General features: G+C 43.1%; 1 protein-coding gene across 1 annotated transcript; it reads left to right on the forward strand.

Annotated features, from left to right (window-relative positions):
- On the forward strand, positions 1 to 2,436 carry bloc1s5 (biogenesis of lysosomal organelles complex-1, subunit 5, muted). The gene is made up of 5 exons (XM_023972998.2): positions 1 to 249; positions 808 to 890; positions 1,000 to 1,129; positions 1,418 to 1,476; positions 1,719 to 2,436. Exons 1-5 carry the CDS (start codon positions 231 to 233, stop codon positions 1,890 to 1,892), a joined length of 465 nt encoding a protein of 154 aa, XP_023828766.1. The 5' UTR covers positions 1 to 230; the 3' UTR covers positions 1,893 to 2,436.
- Positions 2,437 to 16,417: the final 13,981 nt, after the last annotated feature.

Below are 16,417 nucleotides of genomic sequence, written 5' to 3' on the forward strand. Positions count from 1 at the left end.
CAGCTACAGTTTTTTGCTAGAATATATTTAAGCTACGTTTAACAGCCGCTGGAGCTAAATATTTGCAAATTCACATATGATAAATTGCATGTAAATATCTACCTTGTCGAAAATACGTTGAAAGCTAGTTTAGCAAGCTCATTCAATCCTAACCAACTGCTAAACAAAGCATTTCACGTGTTGTCGAGGTTTAAAGTAACTACTTGATTTTTGTGCATTAACGCGCAACTATGGACAAGATAGCCAAAGGTGAGTTCATTATCGTGTTACAGTTATCATTAATTGCAGAAMACTCGCTAGCTAGCCTGCACAACTCGAGAGAGAGTCATGTGTTGTAGTATTAACGCATACAATTTGCAGCCTCTAGCCTGGTCCCAGATCTGTTTAGGCAGCTTCACCTGGGGTGTAATCCATTACTCAGAACAGTTGCAAAACGTTCTAGTTGCAACGAAAACTAGCTTTTCTATTGGACAAATGCAGGTAAGTCCCGCCCTGTTTGCTGAACCTGGCCAATAGAAACGCTAGTTTTCTGACTAAGTATTACTTTTCCATATCTAGATTTCCTTTACCCCCCAGTCAATTCAGGCCTAAATTGACATCAGGTTAATATGAATTCAGATWATTTTACTGTAAATTATTCATATGTTAAAATATTTCATTATTTCTCTGGGGACACTTCATGAATTCCTTGGGATGAAATTGAATTAACCCCAGTGTTGACTGTAAGCCCTAGAATTAAGTTTCWATATATATGACATTAGCAATTGCTCAACATGACAAGATTTTATGGTTTGTGTCTCCCATTAGATGTTGGTGATATTCAGTCCAGGCTAATAGACCATAGGCCTGTCATACAAGGGGAGATCCGCTACTTTGTGAGAGAATTTGAGGTAAATATTCAGCTTGGAAAGATGCACCGTAACATAATGGGGCATAGAATGTGATTTGATCAATTGTAATTTGATATTTGTTAACATATGCTTCTTTGTGATTTTGAAGGAGAAACGTGGATTTAGAGAGAGCCGTTTGCTGGACAACCTGAACAAAATGGTAGTGGAGACCAACGAGCAGATGTTGCCCAAGTGTTCAGAACACATGCATCAACACCTCTTTGAGGCGCTCACCCGACGTAAGCCTCTCTTCCTTACCTAGACGGCGTGTATTTCAATTGCTAGCAACTGCAGTTGTCATATGGAGTGATTTGAGTTATTATATTGTTTTATTTCATTTYATTAGGATCACCATTCGCTAACGCAAAGACGACAGCTAGTCTTCCTGGGGTCCCAAACATAACGAAAAATACGTATTACATTCATGTGTCACAGAATTTCAACTGCATTGTATTATTTCACTGTGTCTTACTGTTAAGGCCAGAAAGTAGTTGAATGTAACATTTGTTCATTGTGTTTTCCTGCAGTGGAGGCTGCGAATCACATGTCACAAAGGATCCARCAGAGGGCGCTAGAAGCACAGCAGGTAAAGATGCATGCTCTCCTCAAATGAATTACCAATGTTATTTAACCATTGACAGTCATTTACATTCAGGCAGTGATTGTGACAACAGACCAGAGTCGTGGTCATTTGGCACTAAACAGGAGAATTGAGTACCACCTAAATCTTTCCAAYAAGTGTGTTTTCATTTTGTTTCATTGTTTTGTTTAGTTTGAAAATGTTTTGTGTCGAGCCTAACCTAGATCATTGTGTGTTGTGCACCTCAGAGCACCCAGCTGCAGGTGACCATAGACAGACGGAAGGAAGACTGGGATGAGTTTCTGAAGGAGCAGCAGCGTCTGAAGGAGGAGGTGGACGAGGAGCACGCCAAGGCTGTYGGACGTCTCAGCGTCATGTACAGCGAGATGAAGAAGGATTTGGCCAAGTTCCCCCGCTTCTGATCCTTTGTGTGTACGTCCACGTGTGTCTGTACCACAGGAGGTTGGTGGAACCTTAACTGGTGCGGACGGGCCCGTAGTACTGGCTGGAGCGGTATAGGTGGAATGGTATCAAATACATGTTTGATTCCATTCGCTCCRTTCCGGCCATTATTATGAGCTGTCCTCCCCTCAGCAGCCTCCTGTGGTCTGTATGCTTGTGTGAAATTAAGCTATTGCCTTTGGTTGATGCGGTACATAGTTATTGGCACTAACAGAGGATTTCTGAGCACTAGTGCTGCACAAAAGTCCACATTTTCCAGGTCACAAATAACAAAGTGTGATTAACAACGTGGCATTTTCACAGGCCATCAAAATCAACATTTTCAGTCCTAAGCATATGGAAAATGTCATTTTTAAACTAGCAATAACATGATTTTTCCTTGGCTGTGAAGCTTTTAACATGAGATTTTTTATGGAATCATACTTTGAGGTGTGGATAGATGTGTTTACCTTTAGCTGAATAAGAAAATAAACTGGGATTTGGCACTGAGGTGAGATATTTAAAGCTACGTGCGAGTGAAAATGTTTCATGTCAGAAGCGCTACTCAAAGCTGGGTTGTCAAAGCTGGGTCAACATCTCAAACTTTACTCACTAAGCAGTTTCCCCAACTAGGCATCCCTCACMAACTCTTCAGAATAGAGTACAGTCAACCTCTGACATCAAGTACAACAATCAACCTCTCAAAAGACATGAATCAAAAATGGCTTCACTGAAGCTAGCTCAATTTGTCAATTGCTGACATTATTTAGTGGTGTTTCCCCAGGCCTGTTATGTACCCTTGTTAAATAGAGAGGTAGCGACTTCTAGCGCTTTGAAGTTTTATTTGTCTTATGTACGAAATACACATTGTATACATTGTCCAATGAATGCTTACTTGCAGGTTCCTACTCGACAATGCAAGTGTTGTGTTTAGAGAAAGTATTTTCACTGGACAATGGCAGGCTGTTTAGACTGATGGAGGGATGGACACCCTGACACATTCCTGACCTCCTGGGAATAGGATATATCTCTGTTGGGAAGTGACAGAATAAGTATTTAAAATGGCTCTCAACACAGAATGGACCCCTTACTCAAAACTCCATTGTTGTGTGGGGGTACACTGACCTCATAAATCAGTATAAGTCAAATAAAGCGTTGCTGTACTCGGCATGGCTCAAGTGTGGAATCTTTCTCTCGACACGAATGTATACTACGTAGTTCAGCAATRTCTTTTGACACATCTGTTAGACGGCCTCAAACAGCTAGGTATCCCATTTCAGGGAAGGCACAGTCTTTTCCACTTTGCTCGCGCTGACCAGCAATGGCGCTGCTGCTGTCCGGTTGCACTGGGTCGCCCTCTGTGAGTGACTGGCGTCAGGGCGGGTGCCCTGGCCGTTGTGTCATCAGAGGTCAGAGAGAGCACGCCCGTGCCAGCAGATGTTGTGCAGCCAAGGGAGAACACTCACTCACTCCCCTCCCCAGCCCTGACTGGGCCCAGTTGGCCAAAGCCAGACAGCCCATCACCACTTAATGAGGAGTGACAATCCGGAAACGCAGCCCACCTCCACCAACAAGGCACCTTTCATCTGGCCCTGTTTATTTTTTCGGTTTAGATCGAGAGCTGGAGAAAAAAACTTCCCGGATATATTCCGAAAGGTCAACAAAGTCAGTGTTAGCTATTCAAGAGAAAGTACTCTAAGACCTTCGCCCCTATTAAGTCCTCTGCTGTTGTGAGAAGCTGGTGCACCCTTAACTTTAGTTTGGAGGATGTCTCACTGTACCAAGCAGACGTCCACTCAGGTCAATGACCTTTGAGACAGGGATCGAGGTGATGGTGAACATTGAACTCAATGGAAAGCCCCCTGGCCTGTGGCGGTTCGTACAGGATGTGCCCCCAGAGCGTGCGCTTCCCGTCTCAGCCTTCCCCGATAGACTCGCCGTTCCGGGAAGATGAGTGCGGAGCAAGTCGGGCACCAGCTGACACCAGCGTTATCGTCCCTGCCGCGTGCCTCAGGAACCAAGGCTTGTTTTTCGTCTCCTCTGTCTATCGGAGCCATTGTGTTCTTCCTGTTATGGAAAAAGCGTGGCGATCCCAGTCGAGGAGCTGGCTGCAGTTCCCTGCCAACATAAATCGTCAGGGAAAAAGCACCCGGAGACCAGCAGTCCTGACGGGGGGACTATGGAGAAACAGATTAGGAAATGTATGATCTTAGCCTGCCTCGGTTTCTCCAAAACAAGAGGGGCCACATCCATTGAAATGGCATGGATGGTGTGTGTTTCAGGATGAGTCTGGAGTGGAATGGAAAGATATTCCCTCACCTCTGAAATCACAGTCTGTGCTTTCTTATTGAATATACCTAATATAACCCATGTGTATTAGGATAGTCTCTCGGCTCACTGCTTTTATCACCTCCACTCCTCTCTGAAGTGGAGATCAAAGAGGTGAGTGCTATAGCTGTTTCAGTCTGCAGCCTGCTCTACTTGTCCCCGACTCGCAGTGTTCTCACACATTCAGGACCAATAAACCCTCACTGGACTGCTGCTTCTGAAAGCCTGACAGGGGCCTTTGGCAGTACCCCGTGTGCACTTTTCAACTTAGTCAATGAGGGCTGAAAAGGGAAACAATTTTAAGTCAGCGATGGAACAATGKGAAGTGGAGGGCATTCATTTACAGAAGCATTCATTACAACAGCCCCTGAGATTTAGCCTCCATACACCCACTCCCCTGCATTGTATCACATAATAGGCCTTTCACTCAATTACTGTGGGGTCCAAATGAAAATGGCAATGAACAATTGGGTGTGCTTCCCAGTTAATAACCTAGTATTACAACACCACAGGGAGCCGGTGGATGGGTCCTGTGTGGACGCTGAAGTAGGTGGTAATATGAATTCTTTGGCAGTGGCAAATGTTCACCCTGAGAATTGCTAAGTGGGGAAAATAAGCTTATAAGAACTGCAGTATAATGAATTATGACATTTTTTTAAATCAGAGGGGAAGCATGGTTATCCTCATACACTGCCAGTTTCTAAAATTAGAACGAGGTGGCATATAAAAGCAATTAGAAAGGGATTCAAATGGAATTCCTTCTTCAACAAATAAGTTCACAAAGTTTTTTTGCCATGTACTGTACCACCAAGGTCAAATCATCTCTGAGGCACGTGGGTGTTTTTGGTCTGTTTGGGCACAGCCTCGTGCTACTAGTCCCTGCCAAGTCCAAGAAACCCAGATAAGGGCCAGCAACAACAAACACCTTCCTCAGTCAATCACGGCCAGGAGTACGGTCAGAAAGGACGCAGAGACTGGCTTGTCATCACAGGCTGGCCTCTACAGGGAACCTGCCGCTTGTTGTCGTCTAGAAGTTGTGGAATGTCTGGATCCTTTGCCAATTACATACCTCTACAGTTTATTTTTTAAATTTTATATACCAGGCACTATTTACAAATAATGACTATTTTAAAGGTTTCCGTCACTCCCAACGTCTAACCAATGTTGGTTCCACATATTTTTGTCTGGCAGGCTATCAGGTCATCTCCCATGGCCGGAAATTTTCCTTTTTTAYACCCTACTCTGTGTCATTTGGAATGACGACAGGAAGGGGGGGRAAACTGTTATGATTCCTCTATCTCCCTGTAAGTTAATTGATAAGAGGTTATCGGTGTGCTTTCAGGGGACAGTGGAGACCTATGGTTGTTATCAGATGGTGTTTTTAGACTTCTGCTCATTGTTGGCCAACAGGTAATGGATAAGGTTTTAATGAGCACAATAACAGTGACGTCTACAAGCTACAGTCACAACACAGAGGAATGTGAAGTGTTAATTCTGAGATATTTGAGAATGCCTCTCAATCAAAGCTTTGCCAAACATTGTTAGACCACAATARCCTTAGTCATATAAAGATAACACTGTCAATGAACACAAGTGTGGCCTGAAAAGGAACAACCTTTTTTAACAAGGGGCAAAAAAGACCACAGTATCTAACTCCTGTTTAAATCCCTCTAGAGCAGGTAGTAGCTGTGTGAACAACAATTCAATACACCAATACATTMAATTAGGGAATGTAGGGATAAGCTGAATCTCTTTACCTTACTTTACCTAAACTCAGTGCCAGCTTGTGGTACGCTGAATTTACATCCTCCCTTGAAAATGTTTCCCATTTTGACGTTGTGAAATAAAGGAAATGATTTAATGAAATCTATCGGTAAACGATCATGGGAAAACCATTCCTCAACCCTTTTATCAGTTATTTATTGCTCGCTGTTGGCATATTGATGATTTCACAAAATAATTCAGCGAACAGAGATGTAATAGCTGGACACAATATAAAGAATGATTCAGGAGCCACGGTCCAGTCAGCCTTTCTCAAGGTGAGTGAAGTAGCAGGGACGGCAGGAAAACTCCATGATWACCTACCCTCTCCCGGTTACTCTCTGTGGTCAAATTCGATCCCACGAATCATCTGTGGATGACAGAGTGCTGTATTGCTCTCATCTCAACATGAACCTCTCCAAACGTAGGAGGCTCTCTTTTTCCCAGGCACACACCATACACTATACTGGGAATGGTTCCCAGTCGGCCTTTTCTTTTTAATCTTTGAAATCTCTTTTTATGTATGTATTTTCCTTTTRACATCAGGACTTTTCATTTTGGTTATGAATTATAAGATAATAACGGGTCAAGCTCAGGCCCATGAATAGATTTCTTTCTACCCTTATATTGGAACCACTCCCTCCAGGTGAGCCATCATTGAGTAGCCCTTTCCTTTAAACAGAAGGCTCTGGCATGAGATCTCTAAAGCACATCCAATATCCACCCTGAAACAAGMCCTGAAACCCAATAAATCAATCAATTGCATTTTATAAGATGGTGTGTTACCCATTCAGGAAATGGAGGATTCCTGCTGCTGCTTAGCCGCCGTGTATCATGTTGAGTATGCAACTGACAGCACAATGAGTGTGTGTGTGTGTGTGTGTTTACAATGAAAGTGTATGCGTGCAATTGTGCATGCATGTCTGTGTGTGGCACAGCTCCAGACAACAGAACCCTGTGTCTGAGTCAGTCTCCCATCCTCGCTGCTCTGGGGAGGCCCAGGCCAGGGCCAGTGTCTTGGCAGAGGAATGTGAGGGAGTGGGCTTTTCCAATAAAGGCAACTCTCTTTCAGGGCCCTGTGACGGCCTGCGCTTTAGTTTTCATCCTCTCCCTCTCTGAACCCAAGTGGGCCGCTTCATCTCAGGCCGATCCTCAGCCCCTAATGWCTTTACCTTGAGGTACAGAGGCCTGGAGCTAAAAGCAGCATTACTCATGTCCTGCCTGGCCATGTTAACTGCRCGACGCGCTGCTATCATGTCATTCGGCCCTGCAGTCATTGGACTCAACAGAGCGCTCTGGCCTCTGTCTCTGACCAACTGGCCTCATAATGTCAGAACGTTGTTGTTGTTGTGGAGTCACTTCGGACTAGTTCATCTTGACATGAACACAATTTAAGCAGGRGAAGAAGAACTTTCAGTGATACATTGCTTGTTCAATTCAGCTTTTTGTATTTGTCATCCATTCTAACTATGTGTTAGCCTGCACTTTGTATGACGTAGCATTTTAAAAACACACAAAAAAGCATTACATCAATATATGTCATTTTAACCTGTCAAATATCGGACCCTGGCAGCACTTGCCTTGTTTTCCAGGGTCGATTTTCTCTATGAATCTAAACKTACACTCAATACGATATACCCTGTTGTATTGTTGAGGGCTTACAAGCCTGTCAGCAGCAGTTGTGTGGGGCTGCAGCCGGCAGCAGGGCTGAGTCCTTTAGCAGGAGCATAGAGAGGGAGGTGCAGAGACGGCTGACCCTGGACCACATCAAAGGAGCCAGTGAGTAGTAGCCCTGAGCAGAGCCTCCCTCCCAGCACCTGTTCCTGCCCTGCCGGCCAAGTCAAACACATTATCCCACCAGCCGCGCCGCTTAATGGCTTCTGTGGGGACCGCGCGAGTGGAGGGCCATCCAGGGCTGCCTGAACGCATGGTACCCAGGTACAGGACATACACACACACAGTACACACATTCTTATAAYACGCAYACACAGAGACAAACAAACATACAGTACACAACACACTTACACTCTCTCACATACACTAACATGCATGGACACACGGTCACACGCATACACGCACCTGGTCTCAGCCTAAGAGCCTTTCCTATTCTGTTGCGCAGTGCTCTGGGGAGGAGAGTGTGGTTATGCTTGGACTGGGATCAATATTGAGCAGAGAACAAATCATCCTAAGAAAAACGGTAAACATCTGTTTTGAGACTTGGCCACCTCTCGTTGGCAATGTCAGGCTTACTTCAACAAGGCTGGGCCCTTTTTTCCATGAGCAAGTGACAACATCTGCAATTTCTTTTTAAAAGGAAAATAAAAACAAACCTTGACGCAATGTAAGGCTTGCTTAAATGTCTTGCAGTATGTCTAAACAGAATCGGGGGGGGGGGGATTTGGTCGTTTCTCTGGCTGGCAGGTGAACATCAGTGGTCATCATGACATTTACAGCACTCTGCCTATGATATATTGGCTGTTGGAAGATGCCCTGAGACAGGACCATTTAGGTACAAGACCTTGTATCGGCTGCATGATTTGTACTCTGATAAKGATATTTTGATAACCAGACCACACGCATTCAAATAAAAGTTGCTTCTTTTAAATAAAGTTGAGGACCTCCATGCCTCATGTATCTTATTATTATTATGGYCTCTGTCTAAAGGTGGACCTTATGACACAGGTGGACACTTACCCTGTTACCATGGGGTACTGGTTCAAGCCACGTCCTGACTTTTGTCTCAATGGCCACAATAACATTGAATGTTTATCTCACCAAACAGCATATGCCCCATCTGGCTGGGTTGCCATGATGGCTGGCTCCCTGCTGCGGCACCTATGGGCAGCGGTGTGGTGATAGACTTTGCAGCTTGGCCCCTCTGCTCGCTCAATCTCAGCATCCAGCCACAGGGGAGCCTGAGATCTGGCAACCACCAGAGTTCCTGCAGGTCTGTACTGGCCCCGACGCTCCTGATGGCTTTTCCAGCAGGAAGACAGGGCTTAACGTTTTTTTTTGGGGGGGGGACGACTATTGGCCGGCCAGCGTCTGTGAGAGGCAGCCCCGGCAGAGGGTCCTGTCACCAGGGCTCAGAATGCGCCTCGTATGACTTGTTGAACAAGGAGCCGCGTCCATATTTCTTACAGATGTGGTGAGACATGGCAAGGCAGCAAGTGAAGGCTCATGGAATCAGCCAGGAGAGCTTGTTCTGTTCTGTTKCTTCCCCTCTGCAGTTAACAGGTGACCAAACCCTGTTACCACGGTTATAGCTGCTGAATGTTCYCACTGGGCACACACCGTTTGAATCAACGTTGTTTCCACGTAATTTCAATGAATTTACGTTGAACCAATGCGGAATAGATGTTGAATTGCCGTCTGTGCCCAGTGGGTTGTGATTACGCCAGGTCATCAAGTTGTAGTTTTCACTACAACAACTACAATTGATCATATAAGATGTAAAAGCAACAGTGGCTGTCCTGAGTTGTCTGCATGTAGATTCTTCTATATTGTGATCCCCTGACTGCAGGTCCCTCAACTGTCCTGTACACAACCTGCAGATTGGCATGTCCCCCGGGGGAGTCACTGACCCGTTAACCCGRCCCAACTACGAGGTTGGAAAAACGGATAATTTCAACAGATACCTCAGGAGACCTACATTTGGATTAGCCATTGAGCAGAGGTAGAACATAAAAACACTGTGATACAATGGCCATCGCCATGGAGACCGACCTCAGCCGTGTGTGTCCATCCATCCCAGATTTCCAGATGAAAGGCTCGGCTGCATGGGATTTTTCCGTAACCGTTCTGTTGGTGTGGGAGGCCTTTTCCCATGGAAGGTGGCTGGTGTAGCGGCTAGCCTGTGAATGACATCCGTTCCTCTCGATTGATCGCTTCCTGTATCCCCAAACGCCATGTGAAATAGGCGGATATGATCGCTTCCTGTATCCCCAAACGCCATGTGAAATAGGCGGATATGATCGCTTCTTCATATTCCCAGAAAACATACGTAGGCTTACTATTGTATAACTTCCTCAGTGATTTGCTTTATGTTCAAGTAATCCTCAAGAAGCTGTGCTGCGGGTTGAAATATATAAAACGACTGTGCCGCTTAAGTATTGTACCTTACTAACCAATTTGTTCAATGTAGTCCTGGTGTGGATTGAAAATCAGAATTATTGCAATATAATCAGGAAACAACTGTAACTGTTGAAGATGATCCTGACCTGATTTCAGGGTTGTGTAAGGCTTAGTCCAGGGAAAAAAATTATATGCTAGTATTCTTTTTCTTCTTACATGTTTCCAAAACCCAGTTACTGATTTTGATTTAATATGGCCTGCTGTTCTCRTTGTGCATGTTGAATCTGAAACATTCTAAATATAGACTGGAACTTGAGAGTGAAACTCTAAAATGTAATCCACAGCTGTGAAGTAAGACATCTATTGTGTTATATAATGGGATCTTAAGCACTTACAAATCATAACATATTATACGAATTGGAATTCGTAACATATCGTACGAATTGCAAAATTGCAGGATGTACTGTAACGTATCATATGAAATGGATGACGTTGTGCACAATTTTCGTAGGCCCGTTTTGGCTCGTGAGCGCTACTTTCAAAACTACTGGCTGCAATTATACCAAAATGCTGCTGCATCACTTTAACCTGGTTGTTTTGATCAAGATATAAATTCTAAGGTATGGTTTAGCAATTGTGGATGGTGGGAATATATCACAAAATAGCTAAAAGAGATGCAGATTATTCTACTTTCTTTCAACTACACTTAACAAAAATATAATAAGTCAAGGGGTCTGAATACTTTCCGAATGCACCGTATACTGAACAAAAATAGAACCCAACATGGGACCAACACTTTACATGTTTCATGAGCTGAAATAAAAGATCCTAGAAATGTTCCATATGCACAAAAAGCTTATTTCTATAAAACAAAATCACAAATTTGTTAACATCCCTGTTAGTGAGCATTTCTCCTTTGCCAAGATAATCCATCCACCTGACAGGTGTGGCATATCAAGAAGCTGATTAAATAGCATGATCATTACACAGGTGCACCTTGTGCTGGGGACAATAAGAGGCCACTCTAAAATGTGCAATTTTGTCATGCAACCCAATGCCACAGACGTCTCAAGTTTTGCAGGAATATCCACCAGAGCTGTTGACAGAGAATTCTCTACCATAAGCTRCCTCCAATGTTGTGTATGGCATCGTGTGGGCGAGCGGTGTGCTGATGTCAACGTTGTGAACAGAGTACCCCATGGTGACGGTGGGGTTATGGTATGGACAGGCATAAGCTACGAACAACGAACACAATTGCATTTTATCGATGGCAATTTGAATGCACAGAGATACCATGACAAGATCGTGAGGCCCATTGTTGTGCGATTCATCCRCCGCCATCACCTCATGTTTCAGCCACGACACGGCCCCGTGTCGMAAGGATCTGTACACAATTCCTGACAGCTGAAAATGTCCCAGTACTTCCATGGCCTGCATACTCACCAGACATGTCACCCATTGAGCATGTTWGGGATGCTCTGTACAACAGCGTGTTCCAGTTCCCACCAATATCCAGCAACTTCGCACAGCCGTTGAAAAGGAGTGGAACAACATTCCACCAGCCACAATCAACAGCCTGATAATCAGCCTGATCAAATCTGGTCACACCAGATACTGAATGGTTTTCTGATCCACGCCCCTACATTTATTTTAAGGTATCTATCTGTATTCCTAGTCATGAAATCCATAGATTAGGGCCTAATGAATTTACTTGAATTGACTGATTTCCTTATATGAACTGTAACTCAGTAAAATCTTTGAAATTGTTGCAGTAATATTTTTGTTCGGTATAGCTGAGTAGGCCTTTTTTTGTTTGACTTATATTCTTCAACCTTGGTAGACAGAAATCTGACTGTGCCATTAATTTGGTCCTCACTCTCCTCCTCTCTTTCAGTCTCCCAMTCTCTCGCTCTACCACCTGTCGACTTCTGCAGTCTCGAGCACTAACTTCAGGCAATTAAGAAAGTAAACAGCACATCCTAGGGTCCCTGTGGACCATTCATCTACTTTTGCTATTACAGCACATATAGTTGGCCTGGCAAGCTGCTGATTGTCAACAATGGGTAACCAGTAGACACTGGAACTATGTGGCCTCCGTTGTGAGAGGCATGCGTTAATGTGTGAGGTACAATTTAATCACATTGACCCTCAGTATGGCATGTTGAGATGAAGCTGTTGGGATTAATTGTGAAATGTGGATACTGGTGACCATGGTAACAACAGAACACCCATGGTAGATTTGGCTCTAGATGTTATTTATCATGTGTGGAAGTCAAAGAAAATATATCATATTATTTTGCACCTCCTGTTAGCTGTAAAGGCAGAGGTTTCAATGAGCAGGGAGGGATTGGAGTTTGATAGGATGGCAAGAGCTCTGAGCTAGTGTGCATATCCAGACCTCTTCTGATAAAAAATATCTAATAAGCACTTCTGAGTGTAACATTTCAAAGAATACTGAAACCTGACAAATAATGATATGTAAGCACATTGGGCAAGATCAGAGGTAGACTTGGTGGTGATGGTGTGTGGGTGTGTGGGTGTCACTCAGCCCTGTCATTTTGTTAGATCTTGCTCTCTGACTGCACATCAACAAAGTTGTTCACCACCAAGCATTTTATGAAGCTGTTCTCTCTGAACGGGAGGGATGCTTGGGTTTGAGGGAGAGTCTGTTACATTGCTGCCCCATAAACGGACCCAGTCCATGTGGAATTGTAGAATTTTAATGGTCGCCCTGAAAATGGCAGGTCAYAGTCAATCCCTTGACACAGGTCACCTCCAACCAGTGACCCCCAGTTTAACCAAACCCAGAACACTTTCTAAACATCTCCTCCAGTAACATGTCTGAAAGCAGACCCTGGCACTGGTATAAATATTTTTTCACTGTAGACCAGTGGTTCCTAAACATTTTTGGAGCTGTGATCCATCTAAAGCTTAAGGACTTTTCTTGTGACCTTCCTCCATGAAAACAAGACCAATGTTTCTGACCAGGAACGAATTGGAATCTGCTACCAAAAAGTTGCTAGCAATGGTGATATACAGCACACCAGCGTCTTAATAGAGACAAATATAAAACATTACAAAATACAGTATCTGTAACCTGGTTACAATAGCCAACTCTTATCATTGTCATGCCATACGACATGGCTAAAGCACAAACAGCACTGAACCTCTAGGCTAGAGTATGTGCATCTGTTGTCTAGCTAAGAAACCAACCCAGGGGCCTGCACTGCTGCACTGTGAGTTGATGAAGTCTTTCTGTGACAGGGTGGAAATAGTTTGTCCAGCCAAAGACTTGTCAGTCCTGGGAGGCAGCGCACTAAATACCTTGGGAATGGAGCTCAGATTTATAGTTCTGTAACCATTGCACAGCACTACAGCCCCCAAGGGAGGGACCATATAGCCTAAGCAATAAAGTGGATTCATTAATAGGTCTAAATGTTCTCACTCTCAGGCATCATTTCCAGTGGGGATGAAGAGGTAGGCAACCTTTACTCATATCTGACCATCAGTTTGGGAGACCAACTGGCTATTACTCATCACAACCGAGTATGATCCAACACCTCYGTCTTAGATGTTTTATTTTGTGGAAAGCAAGCCGTAATGGTATATTCTCTCTGCCACAAATCCCTTTCCACAACATTAAGAATATTGTTCTTTTTTCACTGATTTCTTCAAGGATTTATGAAACTTGCACACCAAGGGGCCAAGCTTGTTCCAGGAGCAGGACAGAGCTAGGTGTGAGGGAAAGTTGTGCTGGCTGCCAAGGAGTTGCAGTCGACCGGAACATGCCAAAGACCATTTGAAAGTGACTAATTTGGTTTTTCTAAAGACCTGTTGGAGGTGAAATATGTGTCCCCTAATTTAGGCTACAGCTGTCATGCTGAGGTTTCTACACATTTAATGGGACGATTTTGGATATTGTTGGCAGGGTTATTTGAAAACTATTTCATGAGCAAAAACAATAGTTCTCACAAACAGAGTCCACTTCAAAGAGCTCTCACAATGGAAAACTATACAAAACAATAAATCTTATGGACATCCCTTTGTCTGAAAGACCTCGACTGTAATTTTGCAGGATAAAATGTAATTCTAACATTCTGAAGTTAGGTGAAAGAGAGAACCTTGAAAGAACAACCTGTTTGTTACAAGTGACCTAGTTTAACAAACCAACATGTACCTCTAGTTTGAATTATATCCATAAAACATATATGTAGAAGGCGTATACCAAGTCACAAAAAAATGACCAATGTGACTAGGGAAACAAATGTGGTCCATTTCCTCAAAATGGTATTCCATTGTTCTATGTATCGAAATGGCTCAGGAGAGGAAGGCCTCTCATTTCATTTCCTGTTCTCACGTATAAATAATCCTCCTCAGAATGATTTTCGCTTGCTTCCCATGACCGTATTAATAAATATAGCATGGCACAAACAGTGTAAAACAGTACCTGGGACAATTCTGTGAAATATTGGAATACTTGGGAGTTTGGACAAATTAGAATTGATCATTTACACTAAGTGTACAAAACATTAGGAACACCTGCTCTTTCCATGACAGACTGACCAGGTGAAAGCTATAATCCCTTATTGATGTCACCTGTTAAATACACTTCAATCAGTGTAGATGAAGGCGACACGACAGGTTAAAGAAGGATTTTTAAGCGTTGAGACATGGATTATGTATGTGTGTGTGAGTGGGCAAGACAAAATATTTAAGTGCCTTTGAACGGGGTATTGTAGTAGTAGTATTTGCCAGGCGCACCGGTTTGTGTCAAGAACTGCAACGCTGCTGGGTTTTTCACGCTTAACAGTTTTCCGTGTGTATCAAGAATGGTCCACCACCCAAAGACATCCAGCCAACTTGACACAACCGTGGGAAGCATTGGAGACAACATGGGCCAGCATCCCTGTGGAMCGCTTTCGGCACYGACACCTTGTAGAATCCATGCCCCAASGAATTTAGACTGTTCCTAGTGCAAAAGRGGGTGCAACTCAATATTAGGAAGGTGTTCCTAATGTTTTGTGCACTGTGTATAGTCCTTTAGGCAACTTGTTCTAAAACGTATTAATTTACATGTCTTCACTGCAGTATTTTTTATTTTATTTTAGATCATCTTATTAAAGCCCAATTGATGGTTGAAATACAGTGCCTTCAGAAAGTATTCACACCCTTGACTTCTTCCACATTTTAGTTTAAAGTTGATTAAATATATAGTTTGTATCACTGGCCTACAGCCATTACTCCATAATGTCAAAGTGGAATTGTGTTTTTATACATTTTTACAAAATAATTAAAAATGAAAATCTAAAATGTTTTGAGTCAATAAGTATCAACCCCTTTGTTATGGCAAGCCTAAATAAGTTCAGGAGTAAAAATGTGCTTAACAAATCACATAATAAGCTGCATGGACTCACACTATGTGCAATAATAGTGTTTAACATGATTTTTTTTATGACTAACTCATATATGTACCCCACACATACAATTATCTGTAAGGTCCCTCAGTCAAGCAGTGAATTTCAAACACAAAGACCAGGGAGGTTTTCAAATGCATTGCAAAGAAGGGCACCTATTGGTAGATGGGTAAAAAKAAAAGAAACAGACATTGACTATCCCTTTGAGCATGGTGAAGTTATKAATTACATTTTGGATGGTGTATCAATACACCCAGTCACTACAAAGACACAGGCGTCCTTCTTAATCTTAGTTGCCGGAGAGGAAGGAAGCCGCTCAGGGATTTCGCCATRAGGCCAGTGGTGACTTTAAAACCGTTACCTAGTTTATTGTCTGTGATAGGAGAAAGGATGACTCAACATAATTGTAATTACTCCACAATACTAAATGACAGTGAAAAGATAGAAGCCTGTACAGAATAAAAAATATTCCAAAACATGCRTCCTGTTTGCAATAAAGCAAATGTAAAACTGCCAAAAAAATTGGCTAAGAAATTAACTTTATGTCCTGAATACAAAGGGTTAAGTTTGGGGCAAATCCAACACACATCACTGAGTACCACTCTCCATATTTTCAAGCATGGTGGTGGCTGCATCATGTTATGGGTATGCTTGTCACCTTTCAGCAGGAGAATAACCTAAAACACAAGGGCAAATGTACACTGGACTTGCTTACYAAGATGMTATTGAATGTTCCTGAGTGGCCTAGTTACCGTTTTTACTTAAATCGGCATGAAAATCTATGACAAGACTTGAAAATGGCTGTCTAGCAATGATCAACAAACAACTTGACAGAGCTTGAAGAWTTTTTTTTATGTGAAAATATTGTACAATCCGGGTGTGCAACTCTCTTAAAAACGTATCCAGAAAGACTAATCGCTGCCAAATAA

Source organism: Salvelinus sp. IW2-2015, linkage group LG27 (assembly GCF_002910315.2).
Source record: "Salvelinus sp. IW2-2015 linkage group LG27, ASM291031v2, whole genome shotgun sequence".
Lineage (NCBI taxonomy): Eukaryota > Metazoa > Chordata > Actinopteri > Salmoniformes > Salmonidae > Salvelinus > Salvelinus sp. IW2-2015.